This window comes from Tursiops truncatus, chromosome 1 (genome assembly GCF_011762595.2).
Source record: "Tursiops truncatus isolate mTurTru1 chromosome 1, mTurTru1.mat.Y, whole genome shotgun sequence".
Lineage (NCBI taxonomy): Eukaryota > Metazoa > Chordata > Mammalia > Artiodactyla > Delphinidae > Tursiops > Tursiops truncatus.
In genome coordinates this window covers 77034822-77056622 of record NC_047034.1, presented here as the reverse complement: position 1 = coordinate 77056622, position 21801 = coordinate 77034822, and the positions used below count along the sequence as shown (strand labels likewise).

The window sequence follows — 21801 nt, the reverse complement described above, 5'->3', positions numbered from 1 at the left end:
GTAAGGTGACTACGGGCAATTTCATACATAGCAAAATTTTGTTGGGGGCCCAGACACAAATGGATTAGAATATTTCTTCAGCATTATGACTCATGAACCTCAGTTCAGCTTACAGTTCTGATTTAAATCCATGTAACCATGGGTTTCTATTTATGATCAACAATGAACCCTTATTTTGGGGTGGAGTTCAAGGCTTATACAGATACTGCCTCATTTATCCTTTCAGGCAGCTTGTGAAGTGAACCCATTTTACAGATGAGGAAACCAGTGGAAGCAGATTCTTTTATGCTTCTTTCGTTCCCTAATACTAGTCTGCACAGAGGAAGCACTCAGTACATGCTGTTTACGCCGTTGACCTTGCCAGTCACTCAGGAAGGAGAGGTACCCTGAGAGTTAGCAAAGAGAGGCTGAGTCGAGATTGCATTGTAGCGGCTCAGCTTGCCTTCTCCTTCCTCCAGGTGGGTGAGACATGGGCGACTGGAGTTTCCTGGGGAACATCCTGGAGGAGGTGAATGAGCACTCCACGGTCATCGGCCGCGTGTGGCTCACGGTGCTTTTCATCTTCCGGATCCTCATCCTTGGCACGGCCGCGGAGCTCGTGTGGGGGGATGAGCAGTCTGACTTCGTGTGCAACACCCAGCAGCCAGGCTGCGAGAATGTCTGCTACGACGAGGCCTTCCCCATCTCCCACATCCGCCTCTGGGTCCTGCAGATCATCTTCGTCTCCACGCCGTCGCTGGTGTACGTGGGGCACGCGGTGCACCACATCCGCATGGAGGAGAAGCGCAAGGAGCGCGCGGCCGAGGAGCTGTGCCAGCAGTCGCCTGGCAACGGCGGCGGCGAGAGGTCGCCCGTCCCAGCGGACCAGGGCAGCATCAAAAAGGGCAGCAGCAGCAGCAAAGGCACCAAGTTCCGGCTGGAGGGGACCGTGCTGAGGACCTACGTCTGCCACATCATCTTCAAGACCCTCTTTGAAGTGGGCTTCATCGTGGGCCACTACTTCCTGTACGGTTTCCGGATCCTGCCTCTCTATCGCTGCAGCAGGTGGCCCTGCCCGAACGTGGTGGACTGCTTTGTTTCACGGCCCACGGAGAAAACCATCTTCATCCTGTTCATGCTGGCCATGGCCTCTGTGTCCCTCCTCCTCAACATTCTGGAGGTGAGTTACCTGGGCCTGAAGAGAATCCGATCGGCTTTCAAGAAGCCAGTGGAGCAGCCACTGGGGGAGATTCCTGAGAAGTCCCTCCACTCCATTGCTGTCTCCTCCATCCAGAAGGCCAAGGGCTACCAGCTCCTCGAAGAAGAGAAAATCGTGTCCCATTATTTCCCTTTTACTGAGGTTGGGATGGTGGAGGCCAGCCCACTTTCTGCCAAGCCTTTCAGTCAATTCGAGGAGAAGATGGGCACCGGGCCCCTAGGGGACTTGTCCAGGGCCTACCAAGAGACACTGCCTTCCTACGCTCAGGTGGGAGCCCAGGAGGGGGAGGGGGAGGGGGAGGGGGAGGGGCAGCCTGCGGAGGCGGGAGCAGAACCGGAGGTGGAAGCAGAACCAGAGGTGGGAGAGAACAGGCAGGAGGCAGAGAGAGTGAGCACAGAAGGCCAGGAGACCCTGGCCGTGCTGGAGGGGGAGAAAATGGAGACCCCCGAAGTGGGGAAGGAGGTTGAGAAACAAGAGCTGACGCCTGAGAAGGTATCAAAGCAGGGGCTGCCGCCTGAGAAGGCGCCTTCACTGTGTCCGGAGCTGCCTGGGGATGACACCAGACCCCTGAGCAGGCTGAGCAAAGCCAGCAGCCGGGCCAGGTCAGACGATCTAACGGTATGAAGCAGTGCCAAAGGAAAAAAGAAAAGAAAACACCCGAGCTACCCTATGGCAAGATGAAACCTAAGGTTGCCAACATGCTTTGAGTCTTCTGTCCCTCCCCTCACACCCACCCTAGTTGGACAGGCACTGCGGTAGAACCATGCATGCCGTACAATTAGGAAACTGCCTTTCCCGTATATAAAAGGCTATCCAGATGAACCCATTGTCCCGTCAAAGTTCCCGGTCTCATGACTGCCCTGCCCCTCTATGCCACAGGGAATTCTGCTTTCATCCCCATGTCCCCATAGAAATCCTTCCAATCAGAATTGTGATTGTCTCATAGCTTTTCACCAGTCTTGTCTCAAGCTCACAAACTCCGCTGAACTTTTTCACCCCAGCACTTCCCTAGCAGACACCGTGTGACATATATCAGGGATCCCAAACTTAAGGGCCGGTGGTTGAAACTGGTGAAGTGCGCCTGTTCTAATGCCATGGGAGAGCTACAGCTGTGGAATTTGGGAAGCAGAGGGCAAACGGCTGCTCATTTCCAGGCAGCAATCACCAGACAGTGTTACCTGGCCATCTGATTTTTCAAGAGAAGCCAGAAATCCAAACGTTTAAGTGAAGTTTCCCACTTTTTTTTTTTTTTTTGCGGTACGCGGGCCTCTCACTGTTGCGGCCTCTCCCATTGCGGAGCACAGGCTCCGGACGCGCAGGCTCAGCGGCCATGGCTCGCGGGCCCAGCCGCTCCCCGGCATGTGGGATCTTCCCGGACCGGGGCACGAACCCGTGTCCCCTGCATCGGCAGGCAGACTCTCAACTACTGTGCCACCAGGGAAGCCCTCCCACATTTTTAATGTTGCCAACTAAATTCTAAATATGCCATGTGGGCCAAAGAAAATGTGTGCAAGCCAAATTTAACCTGTGGGGCACCAATCTGCAAGTCCAGCTTTTACTCATGAGCCCAGCTTTCCTATGGAATTGGTCATATTATTTAGGGTCTCAACTTGTTCCTGTGTCTTCCAAACCTCATTTCACCATTTTGGAGTGTTTGGTTTAAATCATCAGTCTAGGAGATGTCCAGAGTTCTCACTGGCCTTTCTTTTGGGTCACGGTAGCCCCTGGGTTCTGATATAATTACATCCCTTGTATTGGTGGGAATTCTGCACTGGGCGCTCTCAGAAAAGGAGAGCAAACCCCATAGCCTCTCTCAGAACTGAAAAGGCTCTGAACGCTGGTCACAGTTTTCTTCCCTGAAGCAAAGGAGGTCCTTTTCTTTCCTGTCGTCTTCCAACATCAGTGCTCAGCCTGAAATCTACACCTCCTTTCATCAGGGGCTGGGAGCAAGCCCAGCTCTGAGCCAGACGATACCTGCCTACTGGCCTGTCTTGAGGAAATTAACCCTCAGGCCTTGCTCAGGCAAAAGACATGTACAAAAAGGACCATCAGAGCGGCACTAGAGAGAGCCTCGTACAAATTGGGAACACAAACAGCGAGGGTCTCAAAGTCTAGCCTCAGGCCAGACTTCATCCCCGGAAGGGACATAAAGGCTTAACAAGGGAACAACAGGGATCTTGAAGGTCTCCTACCCTTTATCCCCCCAACCAACTCTCTTCAAACATAGAGTCCAGTCAGGGAAAATCCTCAGGTATAAGTACATATTTCACACAGGGAGCAATTTACCTAGAGCCAATCAGTTCCCAGAGCAGAGGGAGAAATTGATATCCAAGCTGGTCCATCTAAAACAAAGCTATGCTTCATGGGCTGCAGTGCCAAGGCTAAGATAGGAGGGATAGAAACCACAATTGGGATCTGGACAGGAGATCACCAGGGTACCCAGAAAAAACTGCCTTCATTCTATCTTACCCCCAACCAGCACCATCCCAAAGAATGCAAATCCCTTGTGCTGCCCTGCTTACCACCTTCCTTTTAAGATATTCATTTTAGATATGCTTTTCTAGAGCAAAGCCTCCTCCGAAACTATTCCTCCCCTGTGACAGTATTCCCATTCCTTGGTGCTCCATTCTAAAGCCAAATGGTCTAAAAATGAAATTCATTCTAAGGTATGATTTATTTTTTTGTAATTAATCCAGGGAAATTTTACATTTTAAAAGAGAAAGCCTAACTAAATTGTATTTTACCTAGGTTAATCCAAACTAAAATGTATTTTACCTAGGTTAACCCAAACTAAAATGTATTTTACCTAGGTTAATCCAATCCTTTCAATGAAGGAATGTATCAGGCAATGGACAGTTGAATAGAAGAGGTATATTTGTCTTGTAGACAGGTGACTTTCTGGCTACTACTTGAATCTTCCTTCCCCTTGCAATCAACACTATTCCAGACAGATTTTCTTCAGTATGATGACAGAAGTAACAAAATCCCAGGCCTGAGAACCAGACATCATTGCACTCTCCCTAATGGCTGCACTATTGCTCCTACAGTTTTGCTACTGAAGACCCATTTTAAGAAGTTGTAAACTCAGAGCCTGCAAATAGCTTGATCATTACCAGAATAAAGCGTCTATATCAACTAGGACTTAATCCAAAAAAGAAAAGAAAAAAACTGTGTCTTATTCCAAGTGAAAACTGCTGGTGCTCTTTGGAACCAGGTGTAGAGGTGTAGGTGAAGGCTGCTTGTCTCCTTGTCTTGCCGGGGCCTAAGTGTGTGAGTGTATTTCCTTGAATGAAGCAGCAGCCTGCTTCAGTGTCTGTACCTACCCCACCAGCGGGGAAGTTGCCATTTTCCCTCTCAGTCTTCCCAACAAACGAGGAAGCTTATTTTGGAAGAAACAGACACAGGCATCAAAGGACCAGGACTTTTTTTTTCTATTTCTGCCATTTGGTAGCTGTGTCATCTCTTAACCTCTCTGTACCTCAGTTTTCTGTCCACAAACTAGAGGTGGCCTTTACCACCAACGTACCTCCAGGGGTATCAGAAGGATTAATAAGTTAGCCGCCAAGTCTAGAGCCTGTTGAGTGGTGTCTGAGAGATTCCTCCAGCAGCAGGGAGACTGGGAAGAAGGGCAGGTGGGTAGCTTCTATCTGACTCTCCCAACCTGCCTTGCAGTTATCTGGTGAGAGTTTTTCAATGTGGAATAGACACTCAGGAGATCCATTTTCTCAGAGAAGGCTCAAAACAGAATCTTGACACCATATGATTGGTAGGAACCTATTTGACCTTGAAAAATGACTGGGGACAGATGGGCAATTACTTTCTACCCATGGAAAATGTCGCCTCATGCCTCACCTTAAGCTGCCACACAACTGCTGCCAGGTTCCATTCACAGGCAGTGGTGTGTCTGTGGAGGACCTCACTCTGTACAGCTGGATCCCTCAGTATCTCTTCTGAGGCAAATAATTATGACTGACTCAAGATGGTAATCGCCCCTGGGCTCCATGAAGTCCAAGCTTTAAATCCTAATCCTGGTCCTTCCCCTGTTAGATTAAACCTTTACAGTATGTGGATCTACCAATTTAAAAAAAGCACTGGACAGCATGACATCAAAAGCACAGCTCTCTCCAGAATAAGAGGGCTAATTGCCTAATAGCAGTTATAACACCTCCATCAGGGGAGATCTATGACCAGGAGGGATAGAGTTACTCAAGTTCAGTTAGAAAGTTTCAAACTTGGCTCTGTAATCCCTAGGCCTCATATTTGGGGCATCATAGAAAGGCCTATCTGCTTTTCATCATGACTTTGTTACTTGGCACCCGGAGGAAGCATGCAACACAGAATTGGGCAAATATTCCTGAAGATCAGTGCAACCTGGGGATCAGATTTTCCCACAAAGAACACTGACGTTCAAATCAGAAGTGTGGACTGCACCTCTCTGACTCTGGGAACCCCAAGATGTCATTTACCTGCTTGATATGACAATTCTCCTTAGGTTAATTGTGGGTAATAATTCCTGCCCCTCCTCCACAAGATAGATCAAGTAAATTGATATGCAAGAAACACTAGGAGGGGCTTCCCTGGTGGCGCAGTGGTTGAGAGTCCGCCTGCCGATGCAGGGGACATGGGTTCGTGCCCCGGTCCGGGAAGATCCCGCATGCCGCAGAGTGGCTGGGCCCGTGAGCCATGGCCGCTGAGCCTGTGCTCCACAACGAGAGAGGCCACAACAGTGAGAGGCCTGCGTACTGCCAAAAAAAAAAAAAAAAAAGAAAGAAAAAAGAAACACTAGGAGCATGCTAGAAGAAATAAGTGATTTTTTTTTAACTCACTCATTTGGAAATAAAAGGAAAGGGAAGAAGGTGTTATCCAAATCTGTTGTTAAGTCCTTTTTGTAAAATGTATACTGAAGCAATAACAGCCACCACTTTCATAAACTGCACAGATTGTTAACTAAGAGACTGATTAAAAGTGAGCCAGTGAGTAAAGTGAAGGAAGAAAATGGGAGTGGTGGGGGGAGGTCAATTCTTCTGTCGTTTTAAATTCCTGAGAATTATAGTGCAAAAAAAGAAAATCTTTAATCATGCAAGAAATTCATTGCTGAAAGCGGTGCTGCAGGGACTCAGCTTACTAGGGCTCGTGTACAGAGATGCACCAGTCCCTGAGACAGTCTCTGATTCAGGGCAGAAGGGAGTTCATGGAGGCTGAAAGGGCTACATATAGCAGCTCTTTAGTCCAAGACATGGGGAAGGCCTGGGGCGAGACGGGTGTAAACAGCTGCTCTTCCTGAGTTCCTGAGGAGGGTCACTGGGGCATGCCCAGGTAAGAATGAGCATACTAACTACACAGCACCCCCCATCCCCCCACACCTCCTCCTGTCTCCTTCCTCTAACCCTGAGTTACCCCTCTATGCATATTGTGCACAAATGATCACACAACCCAAGGTAGCAAAGTGTAGATGAAAAACGTTTGCCTGGTTGGTTGGAAACTACTCTTAACCATAAATACAGGGGCTTCCCTGGTGGCGCAGTGGTTGAGAGTCCGCCTGCCGATGTAGGGGACACGGGTTCGTGCCCCGGTCTGGGAAGATCCCACATGCCGCGGAGCGGCTGGGCCCGCGAGCCATGGCCGCTGAGCCTGCGCGTCCGGAGCCTGTGCTCCGCAACGGGAGAGGCCACAACAGGGAGAGGCCCACGTACCGCAAAAAAAAAAAAAAAAACATAAATACAATCTGTAAAGCGAAGTAGGTGTGTACCTAAAAGTGATAGTGAAATAGGCACGGAGAGTTTTCCTTCTTGTAATTATCATATTACAACTAAATATGTAATTTGGAGAGGAAGGAGAAAAAGGAAATAAAATTCTAGGTTCAGCAGTTAAATAAGAGGAAAGATTTTTATGAAAGACAAGTCATCTCCACTGCCCTAGACATTGCTGCTCCCAAAGCCAGGAGAGAGTGGTACTCCACTGCAGCCAACGAGGTAGCAATGGGATATACTGTGGCCTCCAGCCCCATGCATTCTGGAAGTTCTCCCAGGCAGACAAAGTATATTATGGAAGAATTCATAAAGTCTCCTGGAGGGAAAAGTAGATGGTGTCACTGCCTTTTTCTGCAAATTTTCCATCTATGAAACAGGATTAGTAAAGACTCAGCTAAGAAATATGTTCACAACAAACTTCTTGGGGAAAATCTCTGGCAAAGGCATTATTGGGATCGTGTCCTGAATTCTCCAACCTTCCACATCTTTATGTCAGAGCTAATAGTTACATGTTAGACTGTTACAAAACAATAAAACTAACTTGACTTTTCACCATCTTTGTTTTTTCTTTTGACCTGTCAGCCATGCTACCCTGTGAAGAGCAGTTTCTGGTGTTCTTCCTTTGAAATTAAGGGGTTGAGGGACAAGAGCACTGGGGGACCGGGAGGGGCAGTGATATGCTGGTAAACGTGTAACAACCAGATCTTTCCAGGGTAAAGAGGCCCTGGTTTGTAGTGTTTGCCAATTTCCTTGCTATAAATTCTCCCACCATCACCAATTTCAACCCACCAACATAATGTCACTAGACACAGAGATGAGAAGAGATGTACAGTAGCATAAAATTATAAATATTTCCACCATACAATAGATACAAATAACCTCAAGAGCATAGATAATAGTAAAATAATTAAGAAGTGATTGAACTCTGTGCATTACCTTTGTCTCATTTTTAAGTTTACGTAGTTTAATTGTTAATAATGACTGTACACTTAAAACTGCCTCACAAAATCCCAAGAAATTTAGCAAATGGCTCTTACGAGCCAGTACACGCCAGCTCCAGCACACAGCTGGGTGGAATGGAGGAGAATCTGATTTAGAAAGAACATGAAACTCTCCTTATCAATTGAGGTTTGGTCAGTTTGTCCCCTCTCTTTCTCTACACAAATCTCAGGAAAAATCGAAGTATACTTCTTTGGTGCTTTGGGAAGGGACAAAATAATAGGATTTGTTCTCTTCCATGTCGCTGAGAACTGTAGAAAGAGTTAAAGTTATTCATTACAGATAAAAATAGATAAAATTAGCCTGAGATTAGATTCTGCCTGAGATTTATCATGTCTCTTCTCTGCTTAAAATCCTTCAATGACTCAATTGCTTACCCCGAAATTCTAAATTCCTTAACATGACTTACAAAGCCTTTATAACTGATTGCAACCCACCTAGAGAGGAGGTCTATTTTTAATTGCCCAGAATCTATTCTCCCTTCTTCTATAATAACATCTTCTATTGGGAAATACTCTTCCTCATTTGGATATAGTCTTGGTGGGACTCTTAGTAATGTTTACCCTGACTTCCCGTGGTCAAGAGTCAGGTCTTCTTGTTTGTTTTTATTTTTTGTTTTTTATTTTTAACTCAAATGGGCCAACCACACACTCACTCCCTGGAATGTGAATCTTGAGTGGAGTAACCGAGTGACCGAAACTTGGTTGAGATTCATTTGTCTTGACAGAAGCCCTTAAAGAGACTCACAGTTAGTTCCTGCTTACCTAGATTTCTGGGAGATGCTTAGTTCCTCTTTCTTCAGATCATGGTTCATCGGCCTTCCTTCAGTTCTCTAAGCCAGCCCAGAGTTCCTTTTTTTTTTTTAATTTAATGTTGCCAAAATTGTCTCTATTAATTACAAGCCTCTGACTGGTAGGTACACCACCTTTCTAGCCTCGTCTCCCACATCCATCCACATATGCATGTGTCCCAGCCTTAAAAAACATTGGCTGGTCCCCAAATATGGACAAGCCTGGCACTTAGTGATGAAGAAATTCCATGGTATTTCAGGACTCTGCCCTGTCCTGCCTTTTTTCTGTAATCAGCTCTTTCTCATCCTTCAAGATTCAGCTCAGTTGTCTTCTTTATGAAATTTCACAAACTTCCCTATACAAAGTGAGTTGCTCCCTCCTTTGTGATCTCTCAGTATTTGTGTACACTTCTATCATAGCACTTATCAAAAGTGATTTCAGGGCTTCCTTGGTGGCGCAGTGGTTGAGAGTCTGCCTGCCAATGCAAGGGACACGGGTTCGTGCCCCAGTCCGGGAAGATCCCACATGCCGCGGAGCGGCTGGGCCCGTGAGCCATGGCCACTGAGCATGCGCGTCTGGAGCCTGTGCTCCGCAACGGGAGAGGCCGCAACAGTGAGAGGCCCGCATACCGCAAAAAAAAAAAAAAGTGATTTCAAAAAGAGATTTCATACTATATATCTCTGAATATTCGGTACTTAGCACAGTGCCTAGAACATAGCAATGTTTGGTGAATGAATGAACACTACTCAGACATCTCCCAGGGCAGGAAGGAGATAATTGGCTAAGCACTCCCCAGCACCAGAGCAGGCTGACACTACATAGCAATACATCTGAGGAAGAGGTTCCGTGAAGGTCCCAAGAGTTCCAGGCTGAAGGCAGGCAGGCTTGCTTTATCATAAATAAAGGAAGGCAGGGAAATTTTCACATGAGTTGCTGGATGTCATCTCCCAGAGAAGCCTTGGAAGCCATATGGTGACGATGGCAGTCAGAGCCTTTGAATGACTGTAGACTAGAGGACCAGCCCCCCCTCCCACCGACACCCCTACCAATTCCCACTAATTGCACTTTTGGACTTTACATGAAACAAAAACTAAACTTTTATTGTATTAATCTTCTGAGCTCTCAAGATTTCTCTGTTACAGGATCTAGCATTATCTCATCTGTTGACAGAAATTGAGGCTAGGTGTGGCTATAACAAAAACCTAAACTATGTGGCTTTGGTTTAACAGTTGAACAGTGAGTGGTGAAGAAATGAAAATCAAAGGTTACAAGGATAGAGCCTCAGGCTATACCATGCAAATATTTAGTACAAATGTCACCTGTGATGATTTGTGTATTAGTTATCTATTGCTTGGTAACATATCACTCCAAAACTTAATGGCTTGAAACAACAATAAGCGTGTATTATCTCTCGTAGTTTCTGAGGGTTAGGAATTCTGGAGCAGCTTGGGGTCTCTCGTGAGGTTGCAGTCAGATTTTGACAGGGCCTGCAGTCGTCCGAGGCTTGACTGAGGTGGTAGGATCCACACACTCACGTGGTTACTTGACCAGAATGTTGGTGCTGGCAAGTTGGCATCTCTCTACTTGGGCCTCTCCGTGGGTCTGCTTGAGTGTCCTCATGACCTGGTGTCTCGTTTCCCCCAGAGCGACTGAATCAGGAGATCAAGGCAAATGCTTCAATGCCTTTTATGACCTAAGCTTGGAAGTCACATACCATCAGTTTCACTGCATTTTGTTAGTCACTTTCCCTCAGACTGCTCCAATTACTGTACAGAGAATAAACTAGAGAGGAGCAAGATTTGAGATAAAGATGCCAATTTTGGCTCCTTTTTCTCTGTTTTAGTGATTTCCTTGTACATATGACATGTATTGTAATCGTCTCCAAATGCTTCTTGGAAATAGGCAGCATCAGAATCATAAATGATAACTATAATGCAAATCCCAGACCACAGTACAATTGCCACCATCAGGGAAGTCCTCAGCCAAGGATAATGTTTTTGGCCAGGACAGAGTTTTGAGTTCTTTTTTCCCCCTCCAGCTTCTGTTCTTCTCTAACGTTCAGCTTTCCTGAAAACTGTTCAGCTTTTCTAATTCATCTAAGTTTTCCAAATGCATTTTTCTATCTTTCTCATTTGCTACAGTTGTCATCTCCTCACTGGCTAGATCTGTAGATGGAATAAAGAACAAGGCACCTCCGGAATTGAGTTAGGCTAATAAAACCAGCAGAAAATGGATGAGATCAAATAAACACAAGTGAGCTAAACCAGCAGAATATAATGTAACAACAACAACAACAAAGCCCCCAATTACGTTTTTAAGGCAGACATTATGACAAGGGACATTCTTATGACATTACAACAAATAGGGATATCTCTAATGTCTCTCAGACCAGAACCTCAACTTTCTCCAATTTCTTTTTTCATGATTGTGTCAGAATGAAGCAATAATTTCCAGGACAACTCTATCTTTCATGAATTACAGACTATTTGTCCTCCCTTTAAATATTTTTTATATACTTATCCAGTAGTCAAAGACCCTTCTTGACTTGTAAAAAATCCTGTTGACCTAATTACTGTGTCTAGTTAGGTCCTATACATAGACCGGGACAGATGAGACTCTCATCTTTACAGATGAGTAACAGACAAAGAAAGCAACAACAAAGAGACAGCTAACAGCCTAGAATCTATGAAAGCTATAGGAGACATGAGAAGAAAACAGCGGTCACCAAGAATAAAAGAATATAGTAATTTCAAAAGATATTTACTTAAGAAAACAAAAATAATCTTGAAATCTATTTTATGCTCTCAAAAAGATGTAAAGAAAACCTGGGCTCCATAAAACAAGAGATGAACCACAAGATAATAAGATAACAAACTGATTGGAAAAGGAGCTGGCAGAGTTAGCAAACAATGTCATGGTAGAATTTAAGAAGAATAAAGAGCAGAATTAACAGCACATAAAGCCAAATCAGTTTTGTAAAGTTTCAATATCAGAAATTCTCCCATAATGCCAAGGGGAAGAACAAAGAGATGACAGTTATTGGAGAGGAGATAAACGATATGGAGAGAAGGCAATAGAAATCCAATACATAGATATTGGTTCTCCTGAAGGAGAGTCAGGACAAGAGAACCACAATCATCAAAGACATAATGGGAGGAAATTTCCTTGAGCTGATAAAAGACCTGAAACCACAAACTGGAAGGAATTCACCATGTACCCAGAAAAAAAAACTAGATAAATTGTGATTTGAAAGTATAAAGAGATAATTCTACAATTTTAGAAATATAAGAAACAACTTCTGCTGTGGTTTGTGTACTGCTAATGAACAGTTAAGTTTTCACATTCTTGCCCAGTTGTGAACATAGAGTAGGATCACAACTTGTCAATAGGAGCTGAGGCTTCCTGTGAAGAAAATATATATTTCAATGTATAATCCTGGAAAGGGAAAGATCTTGGTTGAGAAAAGAGGACTTGGAAGGTGAGCCTTAAATAGGAAGAAGAGGGAATTCCTTTCTCTGCCTGACCCTCATTCTCTTAAGCCTGGAATCCAAAGAGTTCCAACGTGCTCAATGTACTTCCAACAGATAAAGGAACAATGGCGTGTGCCATATAGAAGCAAGTCAGGGACTAAATTAGGGAGTTAGTGATTTAGTACGTCAAGATCATAGAACATTACCTGGCTCATAGTAAGCACTTGCTAAGTATTAGCTATTATCATTATCATAAATATTATTTCTATGTGATTAATTACTATCCTTTAGTATAGTGTTATTATTAAATGATACACCTTAGACTCAACTGGGATACAGAGATTTAAGAGAAGGGTTTGTGCACTTGGTCTAGAGGGATAAGAAGGAGAAATCTCCCCTCTCTCTCAGAGACCACTGTTGGCCATGGGGATCAGTGATAGCTCTAAAGGAAAAGAGAAGCTAGGGTGAGGACAAGAAAGCAAAACTCTTGGCTCTCAACTGTAGCCATCTCATCCCTCCCAATGTGGAGTTAGTCCCTCCGGAGCCAACTTTGATTAACAGGATATTTATTAAGTTAGCTAAAAAGGAAGAAAATATCAGGCTGGCTTCATTCTTCTCCATAACATATTAAATTTCAGAAAAGAACATCTGTAAAATATTGAGGATGAAAAGTTTAAGCCAGGAACCCCACAACAAGCCAAATGGCATTCATGAGTAAAGGCAATTGAAAGGCATTCTCAATTATGCCAAAACTCAAAATTCCTGCAAACCCTTCTTTAAAGAAAAATTTATCTCACGATTCACTCAAGCCAAAAGAGAAAGAATTTTTAAAAAGAATTTAAGAAGGCCAAGTATGAAAGAGGCTGGTGATGAATACTGAAGACATTAAACAAAAAATAAATTAAATGTAACTGTAGTAAGAATAGTTACAAAACAGAATACAAATGTCATACATAATTCTTAACACATAGTAATTTTTTAACAGTAAGGCTTAAAATCCCAGCTTATACCAACATAAACTTGGGAACTGTGTGAGGTGGAAGGAGTAAAGGAGAAGGAGAAATATGAGGAAGTAGAGTGCCCTGATATTTTTTACTTACAAAGATATTATTTTATTCTCTATTTTAGCAGTTAGAAAAATATAGGGTTGCGTGTGTTATTTTAAAACAAAATGTATGCCTTCCAAAGTACCAGGGGAAACAATTAAGGAACACGTAGTCCGTACAGAAAAAAAGAGAGAACAGAAAAAAGAAAAATTAACAACAGACACACAAAACAAGAAGGCAGAATCATTAAACCAAACCAAATATTTATTTGTATTGATATAAAATATAACATGGAACAAAGACATAGTACGGATCATTTTGCACTGTAAAATACGGCATCTGTAAGAAGTCCTCAGAAATACAAGGAGATATAGACAGAAAAATAGTAGTAGTTAGAGACTTTAACATGCCTCCTTCAGTTCTTGACAAATAAATAGAACACAAAAATATAGAGGACCTGAATATAATTTACAAGTCCGACTTAGTGGATATGTAACAGAATGTTAAATGGAATATTTCCTATGTCTTAGAGTTTCAGCCAAGGCTGCAGAACCAAGGACGATGAATGCTCAGTGCCTATACGTTCTGAAGAGTGAAACAAAGCAAAAACATTCCAGAACTGCTATTTAAAAAAAAAAAGGTGACCCCCCCCCAAATGGTCTTGCAACCCTTAATCCACCATCTGCTCTAGATTATTTAAGAGAATGATAAGGTTTAATTGTGAAGGCATTCTTTGAAGAGAGTGGTCAGATGAAAATAAAGAGCTGCAATGTGTCCCCTCCCATCCCCTCCAAATAAGCGTTCAAGGAAAACCTCTGAGTTTTTTCTGGGAAACACCTGGTTGGAGGGAAGCCTGACATCTTACTAGTCATTAGCCACCTACTAATCTTCAGAAGTTTGCAGGCCCACCTCAGGCTGCCACAGGAGCCAACCTCAGAGGAGCTAATGTGTGTGGCCCCAAATCTGCTGAGTCACAGACATGGTGACTGCCCTTTGCCCAGGGAAACTTGAGGGCTTGGGTAAGTGTTTCTTGTGGGCCAAATTCTTCACCACATTATTATCTTATTACAGAAAACAAACAAAAACAAAAAAGCATACTGGTTAAATAAATCATGGCGTAATCAGATGATTGGAATGTTATTGAATCAATGAAAAATGTAAAATCTTTGGCATGAGAAAATATGTTCATGATATATTTCTAAGTGGAAAAAGTATATAACAAAATATCATGCTCATTGTATCCATTGTGGGAAAACTGAAAAATTATACCTGCATAAGGGTGGGCATATAACAAAGTAACCAAGAATAAGACTGAATATCTCAGACTTTGGTAATATGCCAGGATTGAGCTCCTTGGTACTTGTCTTTCCAAAGTCCTGATGGTAAATCACAATCCAGTGAGAAAGGTGGGGGCTTCTCTAAAACGAGGGAATGTTCTTGATGTTAGTCATCCAGAGAAGAAGTTAGTCCTGGAGCAGGAAGTGGTGGGGAGATAAGGAAAGCTTTCTGCTCTGTGCAGGCCCAGAGGACAGGAAACCCAAATTTAAGTGTGGAGAAGTTCACAACAGTTCTTATGGGAAAAGCATGCACATCTTATACTTTTTTTCGTGAATTCCAATTTATATATTCAATTTTAAATTTCCTCTCTATATATTCTTCCCTTTTATTCACAAATTACATGGATCAAATTAACTCTGCATTATAATTATATTAATAAGGAATCCCCAAATTAGCTTTAATAAATGGGAAAAGATTTAATGTTATATATTTTAAATAATGCCTCTGAGTCTTTCCAAATTTGGCAGATATACAATCATCAGTCTTTTCAATCCAATAGGAATAATTGGCAACCAGAAATTTTAAATATATGTTTAAACAGAGTAATAATGAAGGAAAACTGTGAATGTAAATTCAGTATAATAATAATGAGTAGGGGCTTCCCTGGTGGCTCAGTGGTTAAGAATCTGCCTGCCAATGCAGGGGACATGAGTTCAAGCCCTGGTCCGGGAAGATCCCACATGCCCAGAGCAACTAAGCCTGTGCGCCACAGCTACTGAGCCTGCGCTCTAGAGTCCGCGAACCACAACTACTGAGCCCGTGAGCTACAACTACTGAGCCCGTGTGCCACAACTACTAAAGTCCACATGCCTAGAGTCCGTGCTCCACAACAAGAGAAGCCACCACAATGAGAAGCCTGCGAACCGCAACGAGGAGTAGCCCCCACTCACCACAACTAGAGAAAGCCCGCGTGCAGCAAAGAAGACCCAACACAGCCAAAAATAAAATAAATCAATTTAAAAACACACACACACAAAAAACACTCTGGCCCTCGGTCCCCTTTCTCCAGGCAAATCAGAGCTGACCTTTCCCCACTGAAGAAGGGCTTTGAGGTGGGAAGCAGAGTCTCACAACCAGTCCCCCAGTTCTGTCAGTGTGTATGGAAGCTGTTAAAAATGCAGATTCCTGGGAGCCACCCTCAGAAATCCTGAGTCCACAGGTCTGCCTTAGGGCCTATGAATCTACATTTTAAACAAGCTTCCCAAGCAGCTACAGCACCACACTTTGAGAAAACTGCACCTATACACTTTTTAGGTACCAAGTATAGATGCTGTCCATGGGACCACTGTGAAGGAAGTGTCTCCTCTCTGAATATTTGGGGTTTCCTGGTCAGCCTACCTTGGTGGATTACTGGGGTATAGAGTGGGCTTCAAGGTCTCAGTGAACCTGACATAGCAAGGAAAGCTACATGGTAGGATGGCCATACATGGAGGGAGACAACTGGAGTAGGATGCCATGGAATTGGTGATGTCATATATCTCAAAAATCCGTTTGTACGTTTAGTACAACTGCATGTGAATCTACTACTATATCACAACAAAAAGTTTAAAATGAAAATTCCTAACAGAAGTCATCCAGCCACTGGCATGGGCAGGAGAAGAGGTGCTAGTTTCCCAAGGATCTAGTGTTTGTGTCAGCTCCTAGGCTCAGTCTTTTGTATGAATTTGGAGGAAGAGGGGAATATAGTTAGCTGTCAGGATGTGGATGGTGATGGACGGTGTGAGAAGATAGGTGCTGTAGCTTCTATGAAAAAGAGTGCAAAAAATTGATGTGAACAAACACTGGTCCAAGGGACACAGATTGGTCATGTTGTCAGCAGACTCTTTAAGAGTAGATCTATGTGGCTGTCTGGCTGTCAATCTCTAGATGAATGGTAAACAATGGTCAGCAACTATGAACATGAACTATTTTGGAAAGCATCCTTGGAAAATGGATACAAACAGGGGGCTCAGTTAGAGCCCAGGTGGCTTGACAGTCCATGGAGGCAGAAGCAGATCTCACTGTTGAACAGGACTGCAGCAGCTAGAGTGAATTGGGAGAACAGTACTGAGGTAAGGGTAAGAGGACAAGCCATCTTGGTGACGGAGTCCACCACCACCAGGAAAGAGACCTGCTTTGAAAGGACAGTCAATTGGACGTTAATCTAGTGTGAAGGTTTTCTGGAGACATTCCATCAAAAGCAGGGGGCAGTGGTTCTTTGGGTCACCCATGCCTGTCCTTGACCTGGACACAGTTGTTAACAATAGGGAGAATCCTGAATGGTGTCTTTCAGGGTTTTACACAGCCCTGGGGCCAATGAGATTGCATACCTTTTTCTGCTGCCAGATTCATTGAGACCCTGATCCCCACCATGCACTCCAGTAAGCCACCAAGGTAAACTGTTTGCCTTGATAGGCTAACCCAGCATTCTGCACTATCCCACAGTCTTGATAGATGACAGTCTTAACTCATCATATGCCTACACAGATGCTACTGCTTCCCTGATAGATGTAGCCAGGGACACAAAGTTCTCTGGTTGAAGACTCTCCCTTAGTAGGGCTGCCTCCACTGCTCCCTCGCCTTCGGGATTGGGGATTGGACATTTGATAGGTAGTTTGGGCTGCTTAGTATGAGTAGAGTTCAAGTCTAAGAAAGAAAGACACATTCCCTTGTGTGTAATAAATCTGATTCTCAGTTACTCAGATTGCAGTAATCTAAGCACTCTGGTTGAAGATGCAGGTCCACTCAAGGCTGTGCTTCCAGTATTGACTGCAGTCTTGAATCCCACACTGGGTGATTGCCCTCAGCTGGAGCCGGCTTCAGGACAAGACTACAGGGACTGCAAGGAATAGGTAGAGTCCTGGTGGGAAAGGATAAGCCCTACAGCAGTGCATTAAGCCTTCACACAATGAGTATTGAATGGATAAAGTAGTGATTCAGTCTACATGTGAGCAATTCCAACATGGGTGGAGGGGGTGGGGAAAATTATTTCCTAAAATAACTCATCTTCAGACTCTTAAAGAATTATTCCTTGATTTGAATTAAATCTATCTTCATTTAACTTCCAGTCCTTTGCCCTACAAATATCTCTTGGGGCCATATCAAGTCTATCCATTCTTTCAAATGAAGACAGCTGTCAATGTTCCTGAGTCTTCTTTCTTCGATTCCTTTCATCTGTCCTCATCTGGTGGCTCACCTCTGAGCATTCTCCAATACATCTACTTGCCTCTTAAAACCGTGGTAAAAGAATGCAATACTCCAGGTGTGGTCTGATGGGCATCAAGTACAATGAGATGGATCACTCCCTTGTTAAAGATGGTGTGCTTTTATTGTTGTTATCACATCAGAAATTTACTGGGTTAGCTATATTTGCTAAAACCTGCCTTTCCACTCTTCCCTCTTTATGCAGTTGTTTGTGGAGCCAAGTATAAGTTGTAACATCTAGAACACAATGCCTGATTTATGGTCTAACTCATTTTTTTTAATGGTCTAACTCAATATAATAATAATCATTATTATTAACTTCATCTTATTAGCTATGACCATTATAAAATAAAATTACCACTTAAAATGTTAGCTCAGGCCCCACCTCCTTTATCCTCAGAAATGGAAATGCTACCTTGCAATACATCTGCTTTTGAATTTTCAGACCACATTGTTGTATCCCGCCTCTTTTAGCCAGCCCACCTCTAATTAAGGCCCGCCCCCAGGGCGGCCCCTCCCTGGCCCCTCCCCTGGCCCTCAGCTGCTCAGCACCCGCCCACTCCTAGCCCGAGGCGGGAAACGCTGGACGTAGCTGCTGATTGGCTGGCTGGGGCGCAGCTTGATGGCGTCGGGCTGGCGAGCGGAGGTCCTGGCAGTGGCCCGCGGGCGACAGCTGCCAGTGTGAGGGGGCCCGTGGTCAGAGCGTGCCGTGGCCTTGGGGAGTGGGAAGTGGAGGTACGAGCCCTCCTTATACTTCGCCATGAGTTTCCTGATCGACTCCAGCATCATGATTACCTCCCAGGTGAGCCACCGCGTTCCGCCCCAGGACTCCTCAGCCTCCCTTTCCCGAGTCGTCTCCTCCGGGCCTCAGCGATGCGGGCTGGCCCGGAGTCTCGGTCTTCTCGCCCGCGGCCAGTGCCTGCCTCACCCGTGCCCAGAGCTCGGGGAGGGTGTGGGATTTGCTGCATCCGGTTCCCTGCCACCTAGCTGTCAGGAGGCGTCCTGCGGCGGTCCGCGCCCCCCGCCCAGCCTCCATTCCTCCTCACCCCACCCCACCCCCAGGTTTTCCGTTCACTTTTGGGAGAGGTCAGGTGGCCTTAGCTCTCAGAGCGGGTGCCGTGAGAAGGGAGCTGCCCCCAAAGCGCGCCGAAGCTCTGGACTGCGCCGCTGATTCATGGATTAGGGAAGAGTGTGGTTGCGGGCGCAGAGGGAGTGACTCGCCAATCCCTGCTGGCTCCTGGGGACACGTGAGGGCTTTGCTGGTTTAGCTGTCAAATCCTGAATCCGGATGCGGAGAAATTTGCCGCCGTCACTTCAGAGATCTAATAAGTATCAGGTTTCGTTTGTACAGTAACACCTCCATCCTTCATCCTTTATTTGCTGCCCACGCTTTCGGATCTTTTTCTAACCCTCTTTCCTTCCCGATTGGCCACCTTCATTCATTCGTACAGTCAGCAAACTTTTATCGAGCATTATATAAAGTTCTGAGGATACAAACCTAAAATAAGACAGACTTGTCCCTGCTCTATAGAAACTAAATCTAGTGAGCCTTTTGCTTTTACCATGTCAGTTCATTGAGTTACTGTTTTATTTTCTTCACAGCATTTATCATAGCACTGATATTTATGTATTTGTTTATGAATTTATTTTTTGAGATAAATTCTTCATAGCTCTATCCTCCCTCCAAGTGCAAGCACTCAATAAATATTTGTTGGCCAACTGATAAAATTTGTAGAAGCTCAGACTACCTAATTACTGATCTTCCCTCCACCCCACCCCCATTTTTCCAGTAGTTTAAAGTATTCTTTCTTAATTGTTCCTTTTTTTCAAGTGGCACATGACAGAAACAGTTCCTTCTGGGGGTTTAAAGTAAACTAAATCTTAGGGGTTTTTTTTTTTCTGTTTTTGTATTGCTTTATCCTAATGCTTCTGTCTTCGGAGTGGAGCATTGTCCTTGTTTCTTGAAATCCTTTTATTAAAACATTTTAGAGAGCATGAAACAAGGAACATCCTGATACGATAAATTTTTTGTTTTTAAAATTACCATTCTTTATAAGTTTTCATAACTATAGTTTTTATTGGCTGCATAATATTCAAATGCATCAATGTACAAAAATCTGGACATGTAATTCTCTTGCTTTTCTAACTTTTCCATGGCTTCGTGTTGCCCTTTATGACAACTCAGGGTTATTTTTAGCCCTAGTACCAACTCAAGAAAAATGACAATATTTAAGTAGCATTTTTTTCACTCAGAATAAAAATAAGAATGTCAGTGAGGAAATTGGCATTACATTATAACACTAAGATGGTCATAAACATTTTTAACATGGATATAATTGATTGACAAGTTGAACCAAGAAAGTGGCTTTCTGATCTTGTATGCCATATAATGTAACTTTCACACATGCATTCACATGCAATATTAAATTTAATTCTCAAGCCTACTCTTTACAAGTGAGGAACTAAGACCCGAAGAATCCTTTGTGTGGAATTGTTCTCTGTCCATATATTTATGTGGCTACTTCATCATCATTTAGGTATCAGTAAAAATGTCACTTCGGGGAGGCTTTACCTGACGCCCTACCCCCAGTCAAGGTAGCCTCCATTCCAGCCACCTTCTGTCTCATGTCCCAGTTTTAGTTTCTTCTTCATATCTATCACTTGTTTGTTTGTGTTCATTAGATGTAAACTCCATGAGGTCCAGGATACTCTCTGTCTTGTTTCTGCTGTATTCCCCAGCATCTAGATCAGTTTCTGGCACATAGTAGTCCTAGTAAATATTTAATAAAAAGCACCTTTCTGGAGAGGTGTGAGTACCTTAGAAACACCTTCCCCTCGTTTCTCCTGTTTTGTATGAACTGAAAGATTTATTTGAAACGAAATCTGAAATCAGAGGTCACATATTGAAGCTGGTCTGCCTCAGACAACATCCTGGTGTAGAGATTGTCACAGGATAAAGTTCACATCCTTAATGTGGCTTATGGGGTCTCTTATGATGAGACCCAGCTCTTACCTCTTCACTTCAGCCTTGGCCCTCACCATTTCTCACTTCAATTTATAACACACTAGCCTTACTAAACTTCTTTTCGTTCCTTAACCTGGCCATGCTACCATGCCTCAAGGTTTCCACCAGTCTGTTCTCTTTCTGGATCTTTTCCCCGTATCCCTCCACTTCTTTCTCCTGGCTAACTCGTATTCAGCCTTCAGATCTCAACATGGATATCCAAAAAACCTCTTCCAGACTGGACTAGATGTCCCTATACATGTTTTCCTAGTACCCTTTGCCCGCTTCACTTATAACAGCACTATCACATTGTTTCATAATTACTTGTCTGTCTCCTCCGTAGATGATAAATTCCTTAAGGCAGTGCCCATGCTCTCTTGTTTGCCATTCTACCCCTAGGGCCTGGCACGTATTAGACACTAATAAATATTTGTTAAATAAATAAAAGTGTAAATAAATGATCCAAGAAAGGGATCTTTTATTGTCAGTTCTTTAATAGCTGTCCTGCCAATGGCCATCTATTTTTTCAAATCTGTAGCTAATTTTCAATGTAGGAGTTATTTTTTGTAAAAGCAACTGTTATCTAACCTCTGTCTTCAGCCTTCTCTACAGTCGTAAGACTTATCAGTTCCAAAGTACACTCTTAAGTCCCAAGGTCAAGACTTTGCACAATTTCAAAAGTCTTCTTTTTGAATAAGAGCTGTGCACTTTCTATTTTATTTGCAAAAATGTTTGAAATCGCTTTTACCTTTTGCATGCTTTTTTGATCCTCTGTAATCTTGCCAGAATTCATATTAATCTTGGACTTCTTGAATTCTCCTGGTATTTTTTTTATATTAGTTGTGTAAAACTCTTTTTAAGTGTTTCTTCAATGTGAAAGGAGCCCACAATGAAATATAAAGGTATGTATCTCTTTCTCTTTTTCTTCCGTTTCCCACCCCCTCATATAGACTTATCAATTTCACTTGTTTTCTTTTCCTTGTCTAAATCCCATTTCAGATTGCTCTTAGTGAAATATTTTA

At 43.7% G+C, this 21801-nt stretch overlaps 2 protein-coding genes across 7 annotated transcripts in view; both read left to right on the top strand.

The window, feature by feature from the left end:
- Window positions 1-463: 463 nt before the first annotated feature.
- GJA8 (gap junction protein alpha 8) lies at window positions 464-2566 on the top strand. Its single transcript, XM_073809887.1, has one exon. The coding sequence runs from the start codon at window positions 470-472 to the stop codon at window positions 1820-1822; it is 1353 nt and encodes a 450-aa protein (XP_073665988.1). The 5' UTR covers window positions 464-469; the 3' UTR covers window positions 1823-2566.
- A 15832-nt stretch (window positions 2567-18398) lies between these two features.
- GPR89A (G protein-coupled receptor 89A) overlaps window positions 18399-21801 on the top strand; it is a 40520-nt gene continuing 37117 nt past the window's right edge. For 2 of the 6 annotated variants that reach the window (XM_019919937.3, XM_019919936.3), the window contains exon 1: window positions 18399-18577. In XM_019919937.3, the coding sequence (XP_019775496.1) occupies window positions 18536-18577 (42 nt within the window). In that variant the 5' untranslated portion in view covers window positions 18399-18535. The remainder of the gene's footprint in view (window positions 18578-21801) is intronic. The other 4 variants (XM_019919938.3, XM_019919939.3, XM_019919935.3 and 1 more) reach the window with 3 other exon arrangements.

Coding starts and splice junctions, on each gene's coding strand:
- GJA8 (XM_073809887.1), top strand. CDS start 470: ATGGGCGACTGGAGTTTCCTGGGGAACATCCTGGAGGAGGTGAATGAG.